At 44.3% G+C, this 18,570-nt stretch overlaps 1 protein-coding gene across 1 annotated transcript in view; it reads left to right on the top strand.

Moving 5' to 3' along the window:
- The window catches only part of zfpm2a (zinc finger protein, FOG family member 2a), a 141,496-nt gene extending 123,181 nt beyond the window's left edge, over nt 1-18,315 (top strand). The window contains exons 6-8 of the mRNA XM_061675517.1: nt 14,472-14,678; nt 15,207-15,434; nt 15,732-18,315. Of these exons, the coding sequence (XP_061531501.1) occupies nt 14,472-14,678; nt 15,207-15,434; nt 15,732-18,277 (2,981 nt within the window). The 3' untranslated portion in view covers nt 18,278-18,315. The remainder of the gene's footprint in view (nt 1-14,471; nt 14,679-15,206; nt 15,435-15,731) is intronic.
- The last annotated feature ends 255 nt before the right edge of the window (nt 18,316-18,570 follow it).

Here is an 18,570-nt window from a genome sequence, read left to right as displayed (position 1 = left end):
GGTTGTGTTAAGAGGAAAGGATAAGAGGCTATGACATTATGTCTGCAGGGTTAAGGTGTCAGAGTCAAAGCGTGAACCACTATTACTGGATCAATACTTCTCAGTTTTGTACTTATCTGGCCTGATGGCCAGCTGTATTTCTGGATATACGCTAGGACTATATGTGACAACTGAAAGAAGGACTAAATACTTTCTCTATTTTCTATCCTGAAAATGAACAACAGTGCTGTGAAAAAAATATACTGGATGCCCCTTCTCAAATTATTCTTTTTTTTTTTTGCATACATTAGTTTCCCTGCTTTATTGTTTAAGATCCCCCCCCAAAAAAAATCCAAAGGAGAATGGTCGGTGATCAGTTTGTGACCTCAACCTGAAGCACACGAGGTTACTGCAGCAGGACAACGATCCAAAACACACCAGCAAGCAGAGGCGGCGGAACCGGGGGTGCCTGGGGGGCACGGCTCACCCCACTTTTTACCCAGTGTGCCCCTTTTTTAACCCTTTTTTTGCCCTATGTACCCCTATACGTGTACAGCAAAAAGTGCCCTCTGAGTGGCAGAAATGCCCCTGAAAATGCTGAATCAGGATCCCCCTGACCCATTTTATGTTTACTTGGGTTATCTTTGTCTAAAATGTACATTTGTTTGATGATCTAAAACATTTAAGTGGTAAAACTATGCAAACAAAAAAAAACAAAAAAAGAATTTGAAGTGGGGGCAAAGACTTATTTTACGGCAATATCCGAGGCCCTTTATTCATCAAAGATCACTGTTATATCATGACGACTCTTTGTTTGGTTATTGTGAACGCCATTTTGCAGCTAAAACCTAATGTGACAAGTCCGTTCTCTTGGCTCATGGTTTAAGAACCAAATTTGCACTGACGCAATGTCCATTCCCATGCAGGAAACAAAACAAGTCAGAGTGAGGCCCACGAAAGTGTGTCCATTCAAATTTTTCATTCAACTTCAGAAACTTCTGAGTTAATCCTTGTTGTACATCGGACAAAAACTCTGCATTCAACAATTTAGAAAAAGCCAAGAGAAGAGAAGTGAGAGCGGGGACCGGCCTGATCGCTACATATTCATATTCCGTTGCAGGCGTTATCACTTAAAAGGCTTTCTAATTACAACAACAAGACAAAAACTCCTTGGATTCCTTCCAGACCCGCTAAATGATAAAATAAGCTTGCACTCTCTCTCCTTCTTAATCTCTGCAAAGCACCTTGGAGCCTCATCTCCCAAATACAGGCGAATGAATGTGAAAATGCCATTTAGAGATGCAGGTGTGACATTTGATAAGAAACTTCTGGATTAAATATGTTCTGCTAATGAGCAACCCAGCTACCCCATCAGGGCAAACTATTGGTGGGATTGTGTGGGAGCTGATAACATTCCACATGCAAACACCCAAATTCATTATTAATAAACAGCCGCAGTCTCTCTATCACACAGAATGTGTGGATCCTTCAGTGGTGAGACAGGGATGTTGCGTCTCATTAAGGGAGCCACAGGAAAAGAGTGTGGGGGGGCTACGGGTGGGCTATGTACAAGTGTAGTGGTATCATCTGTTTTCATATTTAGCTGTTTCGGGCCTTTTGGGGGAAGGGAATGGAGACGATTTCAAAGGCTATGTTAATGTTGCATTGACTGTTGGAACAAAAGGGTGGAAAGTTTCAGGGGATCTGGCAGCATACGTACAGCCAATTCAGCAAATAGGGCGAGCAGGCTCAGCCATTGGAGTCGTAGACTAGGAAGTCCCTGGCCCTGACTTGACATTTATAATGATTTGGAGAAGATTAAAGCGGTATTACTGCTGTAGCCGTTAATGTGGCTGTGTAATGAGCGGGGAGTGTGTTAGTGTCTTGCCCGCGAAGGTTGCCTGCTGCTTCAGACACACTTTCAAAGAACAGGGACTCTTGACGATATCATGGTCATCTTCTCAGGCTGCAAGGCTCAGTGGCAAGGGGCTTGGGGGACCCGTGGAAAACTCCAGAGAAGGAAGCTTCCTCCTGCTTGTCACTCTAAACCAGCTTAGTTCAGCCAGCCAGCAAAGTGTCTCGGATTGGCAGGCAGCACTTTGTTATTCGGACCAGCAACTGGAAGTCCATGTCCGCTGCATACCTGGAAATATTTTATATTCAAATATAAATTAGAAATGGAATGTGTTATTTCAGGCCCGGTAAATGGCTGTGCACTCTTTCAAGGTTCACATACACCTTCCTTCTTCAAAAGGAAAATCGAGGGGGAAAAAAACAGCTTTAGGAATTTGGCCAGCGCCCTGTTTTGACAATTATTATATCGTCCTGTCGGCTTTTTGCACAACACACTAAAGGACACCTAGTGGCACCAATCCGACAGAGAAATGTCAATATATTTTTCTAAATCCATGTTATCTGCAAAAGTAAAAGCACAGGTAATTTTAGCATGTGCAAATGAAGGTTGCGGGTGTCGTCCATCCATTTAAACATGCTTTATGATGTTAATTAGTTGTTAGCGTAATTTCCAGCGGCCGCCGTCAAGCGCGAGAAGTTCAGAGACCTCCTGTTAACAGAGAGTCAATGCAGTGGCACCGTTTCAAGGGCTCCCGAACAGGATGGCCAGTGATAACGCACAGGTGATGGGGCCCGATGCCTATGGCAGCGGGATATTGCAAAGACAATTGAATTCATGGGGAGGAATGAATCTTCTGGACAGCATATCAAATGTTAAAACAACACACATTGCATGTAATTTGCTTATGCAGAGGGGTGATAAACTGTGGTTATTTAAAAGATAAACAAAGAGGGGATCTCGCGCAGTAAATTGTGCATGTGTGTTTATTCCCGGTGAGTAACGCCAGAGGTTTATAGTCCCAGACACAGGCAGCAGTACTTTATGGCCTCGCTGTTTGTGTGATAGTAGTATTTATGATATTGGAATTTATGTCGCGCTATACTCACACTGTCTGTGTCTCAGTAGTGGTGTGTATTTAAATCTGCTTGGAGAAATGTTGTATTTGGCTTGTGTTTGAGTTCATGTCCGTGGATAACGAGAGGTCAGCTTGATGACACGACATTCCCTCTAAAGGAAATCCCGCCTGCTAAGGTTAAATACGGCGTTCCGCGAATGAATGCCATTCATTTCGAAGAGTTTCAGATCCCCGCCCAGCAATGGCTAATCTTAACCCCTCACAATGACATTTCCAGTCCGCTTCACCCGACCCCAGACATATTTGCTCACCCGAGCCACTTGTGTCCTGTTAAGATTTAAGCAGCAAACATAAAATACAGAAGATAACCTGTGAAAAGCTGTAGAGGGGCTTGACTGCCAACATTATTTTAAAGACCAGATCCATGCGCTGCAGCACAGCAGTCAGGTGCGATTATCTACTGTGATCCCTCCCTGACGCACCAAAGTCATTCATCTGCCGATCCTCAATGCCCTAACCCCCCGACACGTACGCACCGACAAACACACAAAGACTCCCAGCTCGATGCAAAAGCGGACCCCAAATATTATCGACACCGCGTGTCAGTGCCGTGGATGAGCGAGGCCTAGAGATGAAAACGGCTCTGTAAACAGGGGCAGGCGGCAGGGAGCTTCTCCTCTCCCTACACTGCTCAGAATAAGCAAACGGGAAGATTTAGGGATTTTGCCACCGCCCAACTTTGTTGTATCAGCTCAGGGTCTTTTTCAACGGTTTTCGGGGGTGCTGCCTATGAGATATTGTTCTTTGCTCGCCAAGTGCCTCCTGCTTGTTCTAAGCTGTCTTTTGTCACTATCATTACAGAACGTGGGAGAATGCTTTTCTCTGCTGGGAATGTATCGCTGTACTTTGTTGTGCATATCACCTCCATCCTCTGCCATTGACCTTAGCGACCGCTATCATTGACCTCTGTATTCATAGAAGCGTGTACCCCTTTACTATCGATTAGGAACGATCGTGACCTTTTAATAAATCGATCGTGCAATAACTTAGCTCATTCCATAAACAGGCTACTATAATCGGCCGTGGGATATTTATTAACAGAAGTCGGATGTATTCTCTCCCCTGTTGGGATTCTATTATGGCGCATGCTCCCGCCTCTTGTTTTGATACAGCAGTCATTTAAAGACCGATCTTAATTGACTTTTTTTTTTTTCCCCCGCACGTCTGTCGGAGCTTGAGCATGCACTGCAATAAGGGCCCGCTTCCTTTATTGGGCCACACACAAAGTACCAAGTTCAGTTTTACCATTCATAATGAATGCAGCCTCGCCATTCAAATGCAGCCATAAGCACACACCAGATAAGAATTTAATTAAATGTAGATTAAAACCAAACAGGAAAACACACTTGCTGATAATTTTTTATCACGTCCCCTGGTCATATTTTTTTCCCCCTTATACTTTCAACTGGTTCTTCCTTGGGCTACATCTTTTCAGCTTGCCAAAAGTGGCGAAACACCTCCCGCATCTCACCGTGGCACTGCGAGATTGTGTAAAATGCAAAACGAGGGGCGGTCACACGATTAATCAGAATCCTCGTGTCTGGGGAGGATGGAGGCTGGCGGAGAATTGAGGGAAGGAGGCGGAGGGGGTGTTCAGAGGTGCAAGGAAGGAATTAGTTTCTTCATCCCAAATTTGCATCATATTCCAAAGGACAATCCCACCACTGTAGGCAACAGGAAACATATCTTTCTTTCTGCAGCAACAATTAAATATGTTCTACAATGCTGAATAAATGTCACCTTCAGTATGAAATCGGGCCTACTCGCGAAACATGATGTTCATGACTGAGTTCCTGGAAAGCATGCCGGAGCGCTGAGAGCCACTACTGCGTGGAATAAACATTCAGCCGTCAATAGTGTGTAGGACTCCACCGGTGATACCCAGTGCAGCAGCTTAGTTCATTTTGGCTTTATTGGAGGGCAGTCTAGCACTAGAATCCGTCCGTTTTATTTTCCGTACCGCTTATCCTCACGAGGGTCGCGGGCGCGCTGGAGCCTATTCCAGGTGACTCTGGGCGAGAGGCGGGGTACACCCTGAACCGGTCACCGGCCAATCGCAGACAAACAACCGTTTGAACTCACATTCACACCTGCAGGCAATTTAGACTTTTTTACTGAAATTGTTTTCAGTATTAAAAATTGGAACAATAACTGCGCAAATGGTTTTCGTGACATTAGTTTATAAATACTTATTTTGAAAACTGTTAAATTTGCACTTACAGTGTACATACGCCGAAATAGGGGTCATTACGATATAAATACATCAATACCTCACTCAGTACAGTAGAGACACAGCCCACTGAATTGCCTTTTGAAAATCTTTTCACTTTAGTGATATGAGTATTTGAATTATTGGCAGTTGTTATCCATCAAAAGGTCATAATTGTTTCTTTAAAAAAAAAAAAGGAATATTTTAAAGTAGCATTTTTCAAACTTTTCAGTCTCATTATGTTACACCAGAGGGATCTGTGAGCTGAAGTGCTAGGGTAAGGCAGCATTTTGGCATTCACACAATTCACAGACCGCAAAATATTATTTCTGCGATATGAATGAATATGTATACATTTGTGAGTGTTGTAACTGTTTTTACCGTTATTACAATTGTACAAAGACAAGACTCCAATGGGTTTAATTAGTAGTTAGGATCATTCATGCACTTGTACTCGCAGTTTGAAGGGTAACACATCTAAATTATTGCATTTTTCGGAAAATGTTGATGTCTTTACTGTAATGCGCGTTTGTCTTTACCGTTATCAAAAGAAGTGTATTTCATTTTGTTCAATCAATAAGCATTATGTAGGAAAATATACTTATTGTGGATGACTAAAATTTAAAACTTTATGTTTTTGTTATTCCATTTAATCTGATGTTATATTATTGCTAACTGTAATTGCTATATGAATAATTCACGGTTATGGGAAAAATATATGGTGTGTTTTGAGTTGTTTATTAAAACTAATGTTGTTTTTCAAATTAGTGTAGAAACAGGTCTGACAGAAAGTTAATAGAATTGTAACAATATCATCGATGTTGAATATAGATATAACATATATATATATATATATATATGTATATATATATAAAAATCTCATATAAATATATATATATTTTTATTTTTTATCTGCCAAACTGCACCCTAGACATATTTTTACTTCAAGAACTATCTCTTTTTATTAAGATACCTAATGAGTTTTTGTCATCTCATTGATGAGGGCACAGATCAGGTCTGTACGTGTTCCAAAAGGGGACTCAAATTGTGAAGCTACGGACTGGATCAAACCTGAAACCGTAGGGTTGCAAACAGGATGTTGGTGATGATGCATTAGGTTTGAACACCTCAGCGGTGGCTGCGGCCGTGCCCGCCCACATGCCCACTGCCCTGCTACTGCATCGGAGTTCCACTCGATTACCCTCACACAGGCGTTTGGCCTTTTCAATGGGGAAAAGAGCAATTTCCTGTCGCAGTCTGTTTGATCAAGTGCTAAACCCTTGTGATCAATAGAGAGACAGATGTCGGCTCCAGATGGCCGCGTGGTGATACCTGGGGCAGCGTGGGGGCTTGCCAGGACGACTGAATGGCAATGAGCTAGGGCAGCGAGTGTGCACCCCAATACAGCAGCTACCGAGACACATTGTGATGGACGCAATTAGGCCCCGAATTATTTCCTTTCCTTACAAACTGACAGAAAATTGTAATGATCACATACTAAGCAATATGTAGAATTAGAGTGGGTGCAGATATACAGGAGAGGACATTCTCATATATTACAATGGCTGTGCTTTTGAATAGAATATAAACTGTTATTTTTAAGACCAAATCAACATGAATGAACACATTCAGGGAGTTCATTCCAATCTTCACGACCAGAACAATAATGCATGACTTCCAAAGTGGATGACAGGTGCATCTTTGTGGCTCAGTCCTTCTGGGGAGTAAGAAAATTACTGCCAGCACCAGAAGGCCAAAAGTAGACCTCTCCAAGGGGGACAGACAAGGCAAGCGATAGGCTCCCAGTTTTTAAACGGCGAGCATTTGCATTAGGCTGGCATCCACCGTACACCCCCACACATACCCCCCCCTAACACACACGCAGACTGGCCAGCCAGCCCATGTGGTGTAGGGCCGGAGCCATGTTGGAGAAGACACTGAGGCACGTGGCAGTGGCTTTGCTGCTCTCCCAGAATAAAAAAAAAAAAACAACAAAAAAATCGCCGACTTGAGCACTTCACATGCTTCCACCGAGCCATGATGAGTAAGGGGGGTCGATGGGGGCCACAGCTGGAGCTACGTCGGTAGTCAATCAAATCTTCCCCCGTCAATGAGGGGTCTTTTGGTCCCATTAGTGTGGCTTGGTCTGGACAGGTTTCCGACGAGCCTGCCGCCCCAGCAGGGGCCGCGGTAAACACATGTCGACTAGCCACAACCAGGACACGAGCGGAACTACCCGCAGAGAAGGATGCTTAATAGAGTTCTCAATGGGACGGACCTGTCCAAAAAAGAAGAATGCAAAACAGAGTGTGGTGGAGGAGCCAGCCAAAGCTTTGCTTCAACTGTTTTTTTTCTGTTTGTGTGCATGTGTGTGTGTGTGTGTGTGTGTGAGAGAGAGAGAGGAAGCAGTTTGCAGTGTAGAAATCCGTAACTTGTATTGTCTGACTGACAGCACAGAATCCTTTTTAACACACCGTTTAAATTGCCGTCTTTTATCGCATGTGCAGCGAGAACAAGTCATTTGCTTTGAAAAATAAAACAAGAAAATAATTGTAATAAATCCAGCCAAGTAGCATCCTGAAAAGGTTTCCTCTTGAGATCGTCATAAATTGACGATGCTTAAAGTGTGAACTATTCCGTTTTCAATTAAATGTAATATTGGAGAAAAGTATTTTTATCTGACAAATTAGACTAGAAATCCTTGAGTTGTTTGCACTCTAATAGAGCAAAATAGATTCAAATTGACATGTCTGTTATGTTCTCCTTCAGAATTATGAGAACACTATTAGCAGGCAAGCAATTGTTCTGGCTGTGCAGAACATTTCCAGAGACGAGACTGAAAAACGTGTTTGAGTTTCAGTGTCAAATTTCATTTGAATCGTTTACTGAATCACATCCGTGCTCAATTGTCTTCTTTTAATCACTTAAACAATTAATCACAATGTCTTTTGCAGACTTTATATATATATATATATATATATACATATATATGTATAAAGTGTGAATTGGTTATGAGTGTGTACTATAAAGAGGCATGTGTATGTGTCTTCTCCCTAACTTTAATTTGCACATTGTGACCTTGCATGTTATTCGCACAAAAGGCCAACCATTAGCTCTCAGTACTAGCTACGTCTACATAAATCCTTGATGCTAAAATTTGCCTGCTAAAATTTGCCTGGACTGGGCATTTGTGGAGGCATGGCAAGCTGCGCGTCTGTAAACACATATTTAACAATAATAATAATAATAATGTGTCTGTGCGTGTGTGTGCACGTGTGTGTGCGCGTGTCCGCTTTAATGTTGAAATCAAATTGAAATGTGAAGCATTTATCTATTTAGGAATTCAGTAAGATCAATTAAAAAAGAAATAAACCTCATGTTATACGTAGTCTCCAGTTCCAAACTGTGTGTAGAAGGATCCTTTTTGATCCAGATCCAGTTCTCATGACAAATAGATCTTTATAAAGTAACTACAAGCAAAGATGCAAAAATAAATAAATAAATAAATAATACATTTATTTAAAAAAAAAAAAAAAAAAAAAAAAAAAAACACACACACACACACACGGCTGTTATGGCATGTGTGCATCGTCCAAGCGTCAACATCCACTTGCGGTAGTTTGAGCATGAGAACAGTGCCTCCTAGTGGCCGTCCTAAACCTGGCAAGGACAGAGTTCAATCTGTCAGTGCTTTAGTGAACTACCAGTCGGCAAATTTGACTTGAGAAACGGTGAACTAGTTAAAGTGTGTGAGTGGCATCTTTGCCCGTCTCTAACTGGGCTCACTTTCTTTCTGCTTGCTCTGACTGCGACGGTGGCGTGACAGCGACGAGTCACCCCAATGTGTGCAACTGAGCCATCCACAAACAATCCCAATATTTACCAGTATTCATGAGGAGGATTTGTTTAGAGTTTGTCAATGCACCGTCTGCTGTCGGCTGCAGATATTAGTCATCCATCCGTTAGTTATTAATCATAGGGCGTTGACTTGACCTCCTTTTATTTTAAATGGAACCACAAAAAAAACACACAAAAGAACTGGCATTGAACAGCTATGCAGCTGCTCGATATTTGTAGGTGTGTAAAGCCTTGTTTCCATTCGACCAGGAGGAGTTGGAGCTGATGTGAAGACAAGAAGAGTAAGGTCTTTAATTACAGCCCCCACCACGGCTTTAGGCTTGACAATTACCACCAGCCGGAAGGGCACAGCCAATAGAGACGAGAGCTGAGAGCCGACACAAAGAAAATTGTTGACTTGGAAACAATTTAGGAAATAATCCGGTACAGTGTCAATCTGTCACCATCATGTAACCTGGATTTAATCTACTGACTTGTTTTCGAGTAGCATTTTAGTATTCTTGAAGGCAAGTCACCACGCATGATCAAATGTCAAATCATTAGACTTGAACTTTGAAGAATAGCCGAGATGTAATTTCACCAAAGTTGATTTGTGTTGTCAACGGGATAATTACTAACGGAACTCCTGGTCTTCTTCAGTCACTGGGGGGGGAAAAAGAAGGGAAAAAAAATAGCGTAAAGGCTCCGACCCACCGAGCGATGCCGACCCGACTGAACTGTCGGCGGGCCTTAAGAAAACGTGAAACCGACAGTAAATGCCTTTGATGCTCACTGAAACTAAGGTCTTGCGAGATTTGACGTCCCTCCCCAAATGTCGGTCACATTCCAAATTGTGCAACCTTGGCTGTACTTGACTTCTCCGCTCTGACTAATTTTGAGAGGTTGACGCCAGCCAGTACCTTGTTATGAACGACTTTTCCCTTGAGCTCCATTGAGCCCGTGCTGTCATGTGTACGACTGTACTCCAGATCCGTAACGGCCTCTGCAATGTTAATGTGTTTGGACAGATGGGAGAGGCAAGTGCTGATGTGCTTAACTACGCATTTTACAGCTAAACTATTAAAGAGTTGTGCTGTTTACACACCAACATTTGAATACCTGTCTTCAGGCCAGTTTAATTATCCGAGCCCTTCTGTTATTTCTGCCGCTTTGTTGTCTCGCAGCTTTGCACAAGGCATGAGATTTGTTTGCGACTTCATTAAGATATGGTGGCGCCGAGCTGTTTGCGGAAAGCAAAAAATAAAAACATCCAGCTCATGTATCTCACTTTGCCCTGCCTCCCCCGTTGATACTGTACCTATTCGGTTCTATTTAACCGTTTTCTTATAAAGTCATTTAAATGGAGGAAATTAAAACAAAATGCCCTGTGATGTCTGCACTTTGAAATCTCTTGTGGGACATGCCCCAAGTGATTCATCCTGAGACGTTTGATTAGTTCGTAAGTACTTACAGAGGGGGGGGGGGGAGGGTTTGCATTATAAATTAGTTTCATGAATTTCCCTCGTACGCTCATCTTCGACTGCGTGTTCAAATGAAGTATTAATCAAAAAAGAAGAAGGGAAGAGGGCATTTAGCCAGCAGAGCTACAGTCTCAGGGCCTCAGTGAGCTGGTGGAAATGGTATTGAGAGACTTTAGGAAGCAGTGGTTTTTAATTATCTGGACCATGTACAGGATGCCGTTTTGATTGTTTTAATGAGGCAGCTGGCCTATTGTCTCTCCTTAATTCCTCCATTGTTTTTAGAATATGTCATAGTTCTTTATTCTTTTATCAGGTGCTCTGCAGGAGGATTTAGACAATAGCCTTCATTCCAACTGCATTGGCGACTGCACAAAGGCAGCTCAGTGCAGACAGTTAGGAGGCAAACAAGTGCAAATCACGAGCTGCACTTTTCCCAGCCTTTTCGCCCAGTTTCTTGACTCACGTTTGGTCTTTCACGCTAACTCTCGACCTCACTCCTCCACACAAATTACGCTATTGTCATGGGTGGCTCACCTGTTTTTCAAATCGTCATCTTTGCAAACGAGCTATCGGGAGCACATTAGTAATGACAACATTGCACCTGGATGGAATGCTGTTTTAATACGGGAAGTCTTTTGCAGGCGGCGGACCGTCATTTTTCATCAACACTGTGCTCCAAGCACGCCCGCGACACGGGTGCGGATAAGCGCTACAGAAAATGGACGGATGGATGGATGTTGTTTTTCCTTGATCCTTATTGTGTAAATAAATATACAGTACTATGAAGACGGACACTGCTGCAAACTACATCCGCAATACAAATATGAAAACATCATTCTGTATTGTTCAATCAATAAATACCTCATATACAGTGTCAAGCAAAACCAAGGCAGGATTTCGTAGTGGATCTCATGTTGAATGCAAGTGGTCATAATGTTGCAGGTGGTCAATGGACTGTATGTACTGTAGCTAGGATTCTAGCCAGGTATGTACTGTATAACTGTACTGAAAACAACAATCCAGCAGTGCCAACACATAATATTGCGTATTGCAAGTGACTTGATATTCAGTCAGTAGAATGCTGCCTCTGCGTTTTGTTCAACTCCGTAAAAGTGGTACATCCAGTTCTGATACTCATTCCCAGCATTTGTGCACACAACAGATGGATCTGTCGCATCCTTGGCTGAAGGGATGCAATCTGACTGCGTAGTCTGCTGTCAAAAGCAGTAAAACATTTCTACACACTCCGCATAATCTGCCTCCTTTTAGCTGAGCAGCGTCTACAGAGTCTTTGATCGCCATTGATCCAAAAACACCGATTTGTATCTCAGCACGCGGGCCCTTTTTCATAATTCTCTTTGTAAGGTATGAGCGTCTCGTAACTAAAGCGATCCATACAGAGGAGAGAAACTTTTGTGGCTACGGCTGTTATATAGTCCCCTTCATTGTCAGTCGCCGTTTGTATCTACCTTGATTGTAACTTGGGCAGACAGTAGAGAGGAGTTTTGTTATTTTAATTAGGAGATAAAAATTCAAAGGACCTCTCCAGGCAGCGTGCGGTATGACAGAATCAAAACGATGAAGTGAAGCGCCCTGAAGTGTGTGTCTCGTCACAGTTGATTGGCCGAGAGATAGGCACTGCTATTTAAACGTCTGACACACGCCCGCCTGCACACACAAACGCACACACTCACACAAAGGAAATAAGCCTGCACGCAAGGGCGGAATATTTTAAGACCATTTCACTTCTGTGACACCTTTGTGATGCTCTAATTTTCAATGCTACAGATAGGGAGGGTTTAAATCAAAACAGGGATGCGAAACCTTCAATTTTGCGTCAAAATGAGAATGGGGCCAGTCTTTCTCGAAACGTGTCATGATTCATTGATATGGCCGCGATGCTGAAGTGTTCCACCACTTCTACGTCCACCTGGATGAAGTGGACTGTGTTCATTTAGAGCACCTTCATGCTGTTTACGAGGTGGTTTTAAACCGAGCGTTTTATAGGGTTTATGTAAACATGAGTAATCAGTGTTACACATGTGCGCGAGGGCTTTCTCACCACATCCCGCAAAGCCCCCCTCCTCAAGACTCTTTTTATTCCACATCAAATCACGTCCCCTCTCAGCCTGACACTGCGATGGTATGTTTGCACATCTTTGAAAGCTAACAGCGTGCTTTAATTAATTGTCCAGCTTTCCACAGCAACACTGTCCTAATTCTGCCATTTATTGGGAGCGTATCATAGTTTGTTGTTATCTCTCCAGCCAGATTTCTGTCAATAGTCACATTAAAAACTTTATCTCTTCAATGGAAAATGAAGTGCAGCTGAAAAACCTGTCATGTGCCGAGATAAATATTATCTACGATAAACCCTTCGCTTCTTCCACCCCCGCTCGTTCACCCCCAACCCCCTCCTCCTTTCGACTTAATGAATATGTTCAGAAGATTTTAAAATCAATGCCTCAAACCAAAACACAACATATCAAATAATGTGGAGGACGTATTTCAGTGTTCTTCACGAAAACAGCCCAGTTTGCTGATTTTGCTCAGCTCTTGGTTAAGGAGCTCCGATTTTGTTGTTCCAAATTCTGACTTTCAGTTTGGTTCTGTGTCAACATGATTGAATTCTGACCGATACAGACTTTTTGAGGCCGATGCCGATTCCAATATTTGGTAGAGTAAAACATTTTTTGCTCATTTGAAAAGGGCTATCAGAATCATATTTATTTTGCACAAAGAATTTGTCTCCGATAGTTGGAGCCGCTCCAGTAGGACAACAGACAGTCAATCGGCAGAGAACACTTTGGAGACATAAAGACATTGAACCCTCCGGCTGATTAATTGGTCGGGCCCTAATTAATATTGTGGTATTAATAGGGTAAACGACTAATAAAAAAAGCCTTTACCACAGTGTGTCTTTGTAACGTTTAAAAGACACGCAGCCAGAAATGACAAAGTTAACGGAAAGTTAAGCTTATCGGTTACTGTGCCGTATCTGTGTCTTGACGCTACAGTATTCTCTCTGCAGTATACTCTCCGATTTTTTTGAGTCCATTTTCTTGCTGCCCTCGGTCCCCTCTTGAATAAAAATGTGTTTCTTCAACTGTGGCCGTCAGCCGCATTTCAAAAAGAAAAAGTAGGGTGCCCTCGTTTTCCTCCATTGCTTTTGATCGAGGCGAGTAGCGTTGAGCCGAGTTATTCTTAAAGGTGGCGCTTGCAGTTTTTAAACTGCTAGCAAGATTTTCACTTCACTTCCCCCACGTCCTCCCCTTAAAGCCACACACCGTTGTTTTGTGTCAAGAGCTGTCCAATTCCTTCTTTTTCACTTTTGTTCTTAAATAAAAAAAAGTCTGCATGAGGCTGCGGCATGTGCCTGCATGTGTATGCACGAGTCAATGATTGACACACTAGTTGGTCACGCCTTCTGTGTCTACAGTGTTTGATATGATAGTTTAAAAATAATGATAATATAAAATTAGAGGCATAACATAGAGGCCAGAGAGGGATGATTTTTCAAAAGATAATTTTAATAATATTCTACTGTCAGGTCATACAAACAGTTTTAAAATTGTTTCAACTCTTTTTTTTTTTTAAACTAAAAACCCCACCTTCAAGTAAACTTTGAAATAGTTCTATAAGTATTATCAATATTCTTCTTCCCAGCTTTTTTCCTAATTTGGGTCGCCATTTACGTTTTTTCTTTCCCTCTCTATTTGCCGAGTTGGCCTGACCCTGCTTAGCTTCCAACATCAGACGAGATCGGATGTTCTCAGAGTAGTATGGCCATCGATGATCAACATTAAGCATTTGTTTTTTTTTCAACGACATGCATTACAAAACCAACATACAGAGTTGATGAAATGTTGCATAATTGCCCTGGCATTTACACCCGGACTTACTGTTTGTGCACGCAATAAAGCTTCTCACACAGCAAGCACTTTTAAACGTTGTCGCTGTCTCTGTTTTGTCCAGGTGGCCAACTGTGGTGCACCACCACCAAGAACATGATGGAGGGCGAAGAGCTGGTGGCGTTTGCGGTCGACTTTGACTCACGTCTGCAGGCAGTGAACCACATGTCTTTGAGCGAGGGCATGTACCCAGCCAGGCTGCTGGACAGCATCCAGCTCTTGCCGCAGCAGGCTGCAATGGCTTCCATCCTACCCACTGCAATTGTCAACAGTAAGTGTCTGTGCGCCATCATTCGCGTACACTGCACTGCAATGAGATGCGCTTTTGTTTAGACACACACAAACGTGTGCTTCCACTTGTACACAAACACAGCTCGCCCATAGTCACCTGCTTAACAAGGAGCGTCGTCTCCACAAGGCGTAGATTAACCCAGATGAGTCTCTGCATTGGAGATAAGAACCAACGACCTTCAAGTTTTGGGTTCACATCAACACTCGGAGGATCGGACTAACGTGTTAATTGCAAAATACAGGCCTCTCATGCAAATAGTGGGTTTGTTTACTTAGCGAGGGCTATCTGGGTTCAGCTCAACAGGGAGGTAAGCAGATGGTCCAGTGTTCTTGTTTGCCCTTGAGAAAGGGCACAAACCCAGTGGTATGCAGCAGCTAAGAATTTCGAGGAAAAGCTTTGGGAAGCTGGATCGTCGAAGTGGAATCATACCCCTTTCTATATGATGTGTGAATGTAAGGACTGCATGTATCCTAAAAGGTGACGTTCTTCCCGTTTGTGCCCCTCCAGAGGACATCTTCCCCTGCAAAGCTTGTGGGATCTGGTTTCGCAGTGAGAGGAATCTCCAGGCCCATCTGATGTACTACTGCAGTGGGCGGCAACGGGAACCTGAGACGGTTGTTGAAGACAGTGACACCGCACCCCACCAGACCTCCAGTATGTGCCCCTTCCCACAATGCAACAAGACCTTTTCAGGGGCCAGGGCGCTGGAGATGCACCTGACCACCTCACACAGTGGTGAGTCACATCAAGAAGGAAAGACAATATACAGTATTTTGGTCTCGAGGAGATGTCTACCTTTCAACGTTTTCTTTTAATAATGTACAATTTCAGGGGAGCAAGTGGCAGGATTTAAGAATATACTTATCTTCTTGTCAGCTGGCATCGTTGACAATATATCCCTCAGCAAATAAAAATCAAGTGCATGGGGATATCCTTGGCATAATGCATGACTATTTGATGGTCTGTACAGTTAACTCTAAAGGAGAACTGGGAGGCGATATTCAGAGCTTGTTCCTTTTATCTTTTTCACAGGTGTCAAAATGGAAGAGAGCCTCCCTCCTGGCACCAGCTTGAAATGCACAATCTGTAACTACACGGCAGATTCTCTTATTACATTCCAGCATCACATCATGTCTCACCTGTCACAGGCGGCCTTCAGATGCAATCACTGCCATATCAGCTTTCAGAGCCACAGGGAACTCTTACAGCATCAGGACTTACACGGACATGGCAACAAACTTCACAGGGAAGGCGACGCCACCGAGCATTCCCCCCGGGGGTCTGATGAGAGCCTCCAGCAGCAGCAGCAGCAGCAGCAGCAGCAGCAGCAGGCCTGCACCGAGCTGGCCAACAGGAAGGATGCTCTGCTGGGAAGTCCCAAAGGGGCCCTCAACAAGGAGACCGGCACAGACGGAGAGGCCGACAAGGCCGAGAAAAAGCCCATGCTGTCTGCTCAGAAGGGAGATGCCCACCCAGGCAGCAAAGCAAGTTTTTCTTACACTCGGATCAAATCGGAGCCCTCGAGCCCCCGTCTGGCCTCTTCCCCCGTGCAGCATAACATGCCTACATTTCCCATGGGCCCCTTCTTGTCTCAGTTCGCTTTCTCCCAAGACATTTCAGTGGTCCCCCAGGCTTCCGAGATTCTAGCTAAAATGTCAGAGCTAGTTCACAGGAGACTACGTCACGGAGGGAACAGCTACCCCCCAGTCATCTACAGCCCGCTTATGCCCAAAGGAGCCACCTGTTTTGAATGCAATATCACTTTCAGCAACCTGGACAACTATTTGGTCCACAAAAAGCACTACTGCAACAGCCGCTGGCAACACATGGCAAAGTCACCCGACTTCTCTGTCCTTTCTGACAAGGTCCCCGAGTCAGTGAGTCCTAACAGCGGGCACACCTCCGTTAGCATGTTGACCGGATGCCACCCTGCTGAAGGCGACAGTCACCTCATGCAGTCAGCCTGCCTGAACTCCAGTATGTTGGACATGATCAATGCTGGGGCCAAAGGGCCTGATAAGGATCCAGCAGGGCAGGTGAAGAAGGTCTCAACACCAACTGGGGTTGAAGAGAGGCTCAACGGAAAACAGATCGAGGGGAAAAGCCCGAGTACCGGTCTAGTGGAGAGCGACAACGACCCGAGCAAGACGACCTGCGATGCCTGTAATATCACCTTCAGCCGCCATGAGACCTTCATGGTACACAAGCAGTACTACTGCGCCACCCGTCATGACCCGCCCATGAAGCGCATGTCCACCAACAAGGTGCCCTCCATGCAGAGGACCATGAGAACTCGGAAGCGAAGAAAGATGTACGAGTTGTGTCTCCCCGATCCCGACCATCAAAGGGCCCCCATGGGACAGACGGGTTTCCTCGGGGTTCATCCTATGAATCCTTGTTCGTCCCAAGAAGCCGTGGACAGCCTCGGAGACCGTTTCCAGCCCCGCTGCGACATCTTTCCAGGTATGGTCCCGAAACACCTGGAGGCCTCTCTGACTGTCACTAAACCTATTTTGACCCCCAAATGCAATACAGCGGAGCCACATGAGTTGGATGCCCCGATTGATCTCAGCAAAAAGTGTTCACCTCTCTCCGATAAGACATGTAGCTCTCCGAAAAGACTGTTGGACTACCACGAATGTGCAGTGTGTAAAATAAGTTTTAATAAAGTGGAGAACTACTTGGCACACAAACAGAACTTTTGCCCAGCTACGGCTGCCGCTACGGCTCAGAAGTCACAACAGCCACATCCACATAATGAGACGGGCAGCCTGGACACGACTATGTTCCCGGATGTGAAGAACGAAGGCACTAACAACACTGGTGAGCCCTACGATAAGAGCCCAAGCAAATGTGAAAAAAATGCCAACGGGAAGGTGATGGTGCAGAATGGAGTCCTGTTCCCACCTCACCTGGGGCCTGTGACGGGTCTCAAGCCTTTCGCTGAACCCCAGCTTATCCCATCAAAAGATGAGAACAAGAACCTGTATCTGCCCCATTGCCTTTATCCCGGAGCAATAAAGAAGATGAAAGGCTCCGAGCAAATATCGCCGTATTTTGGGATAAAGCCGACCGACTATGTGAGCGGAGGACCAGTGATGCAGGGAGAGGCCAGCGAACAGGAGCAGAGTGTTAACGGGGGAGGAAGCGGAGGTGAGGCGGCGACAACGAGGGAAGCGACCCAACAGCCCGCTGCTAATGGCTGCCCTCATCCTGGCAAGGAGCCTCTCCCCCTACTGCCCAAAAACCGAGGCATGGTCATCGTCAACGGGGGACATAAGCCGGAAGAACGCTCAGGCACAGCACCGCAACAGGAGAATCAGCCCCAGCCAGATGGCCAAGCCACTAATCCCTCACCAACGTGGGCCGCGGAGAACCCAGCAGACTCCAACGAGAACATGTCACCTTCCTCCAAGTCCCCAAATGAGGATGCAGCACCCCCAGCCAATAAAGGGATGAACGGCTCCGGAAGTAGCAAGTACTGTCGCCTCTGCGATATCCAGTTCAACAACCTGTCAAACTTTATTACCCATAAGAAGTTTTACTGTTCATCACATGCTGCAGAGCATGTTAAATGAGAAGACAGATTCTTCCTCTCGAACCTCTTTCTTCCTTATCCCCGTCTTATTTCCCCTTTTTTTTTTTCCTAATTTCTTTTGGTACACTGTTTGTGTCTGGAATAGTGCATCACGCAGTGCTAAAAACTGCTTGTGGACAATCAAGAGAGGCTCCTCCTGTCGTTTTATGAAATAAACATGCAAAAACCATTGGTTAAAAAAGAAAGAGAAGAAAATGAATCAAGAATAATATTGGTGCCACTTTCACATTAACTTATTTTACAATCAGTATTAATGAGTAGTGCTTTTAATTT

This window comes from Phycodurus eques, chromosome 4 (genome assembly GCF_024500275.1).
Source record: "Phycodurus eques isolate BA_2022a chromosome 4, UOR_Pequ_1.1, whole genome shotgun sequence".
Lineage (NCBI taxonomy): Eukaryota > Metazoa > Chordata > Actinopteri > Syngnathiformes > Syngnathidae > Phycodurus > Phycodurus eques.
The sequence above is the reverse complement of the archived record's forward strand: the minus strand, read 5'-3'. Positions and strand labels throughout refer to the sequence as shown.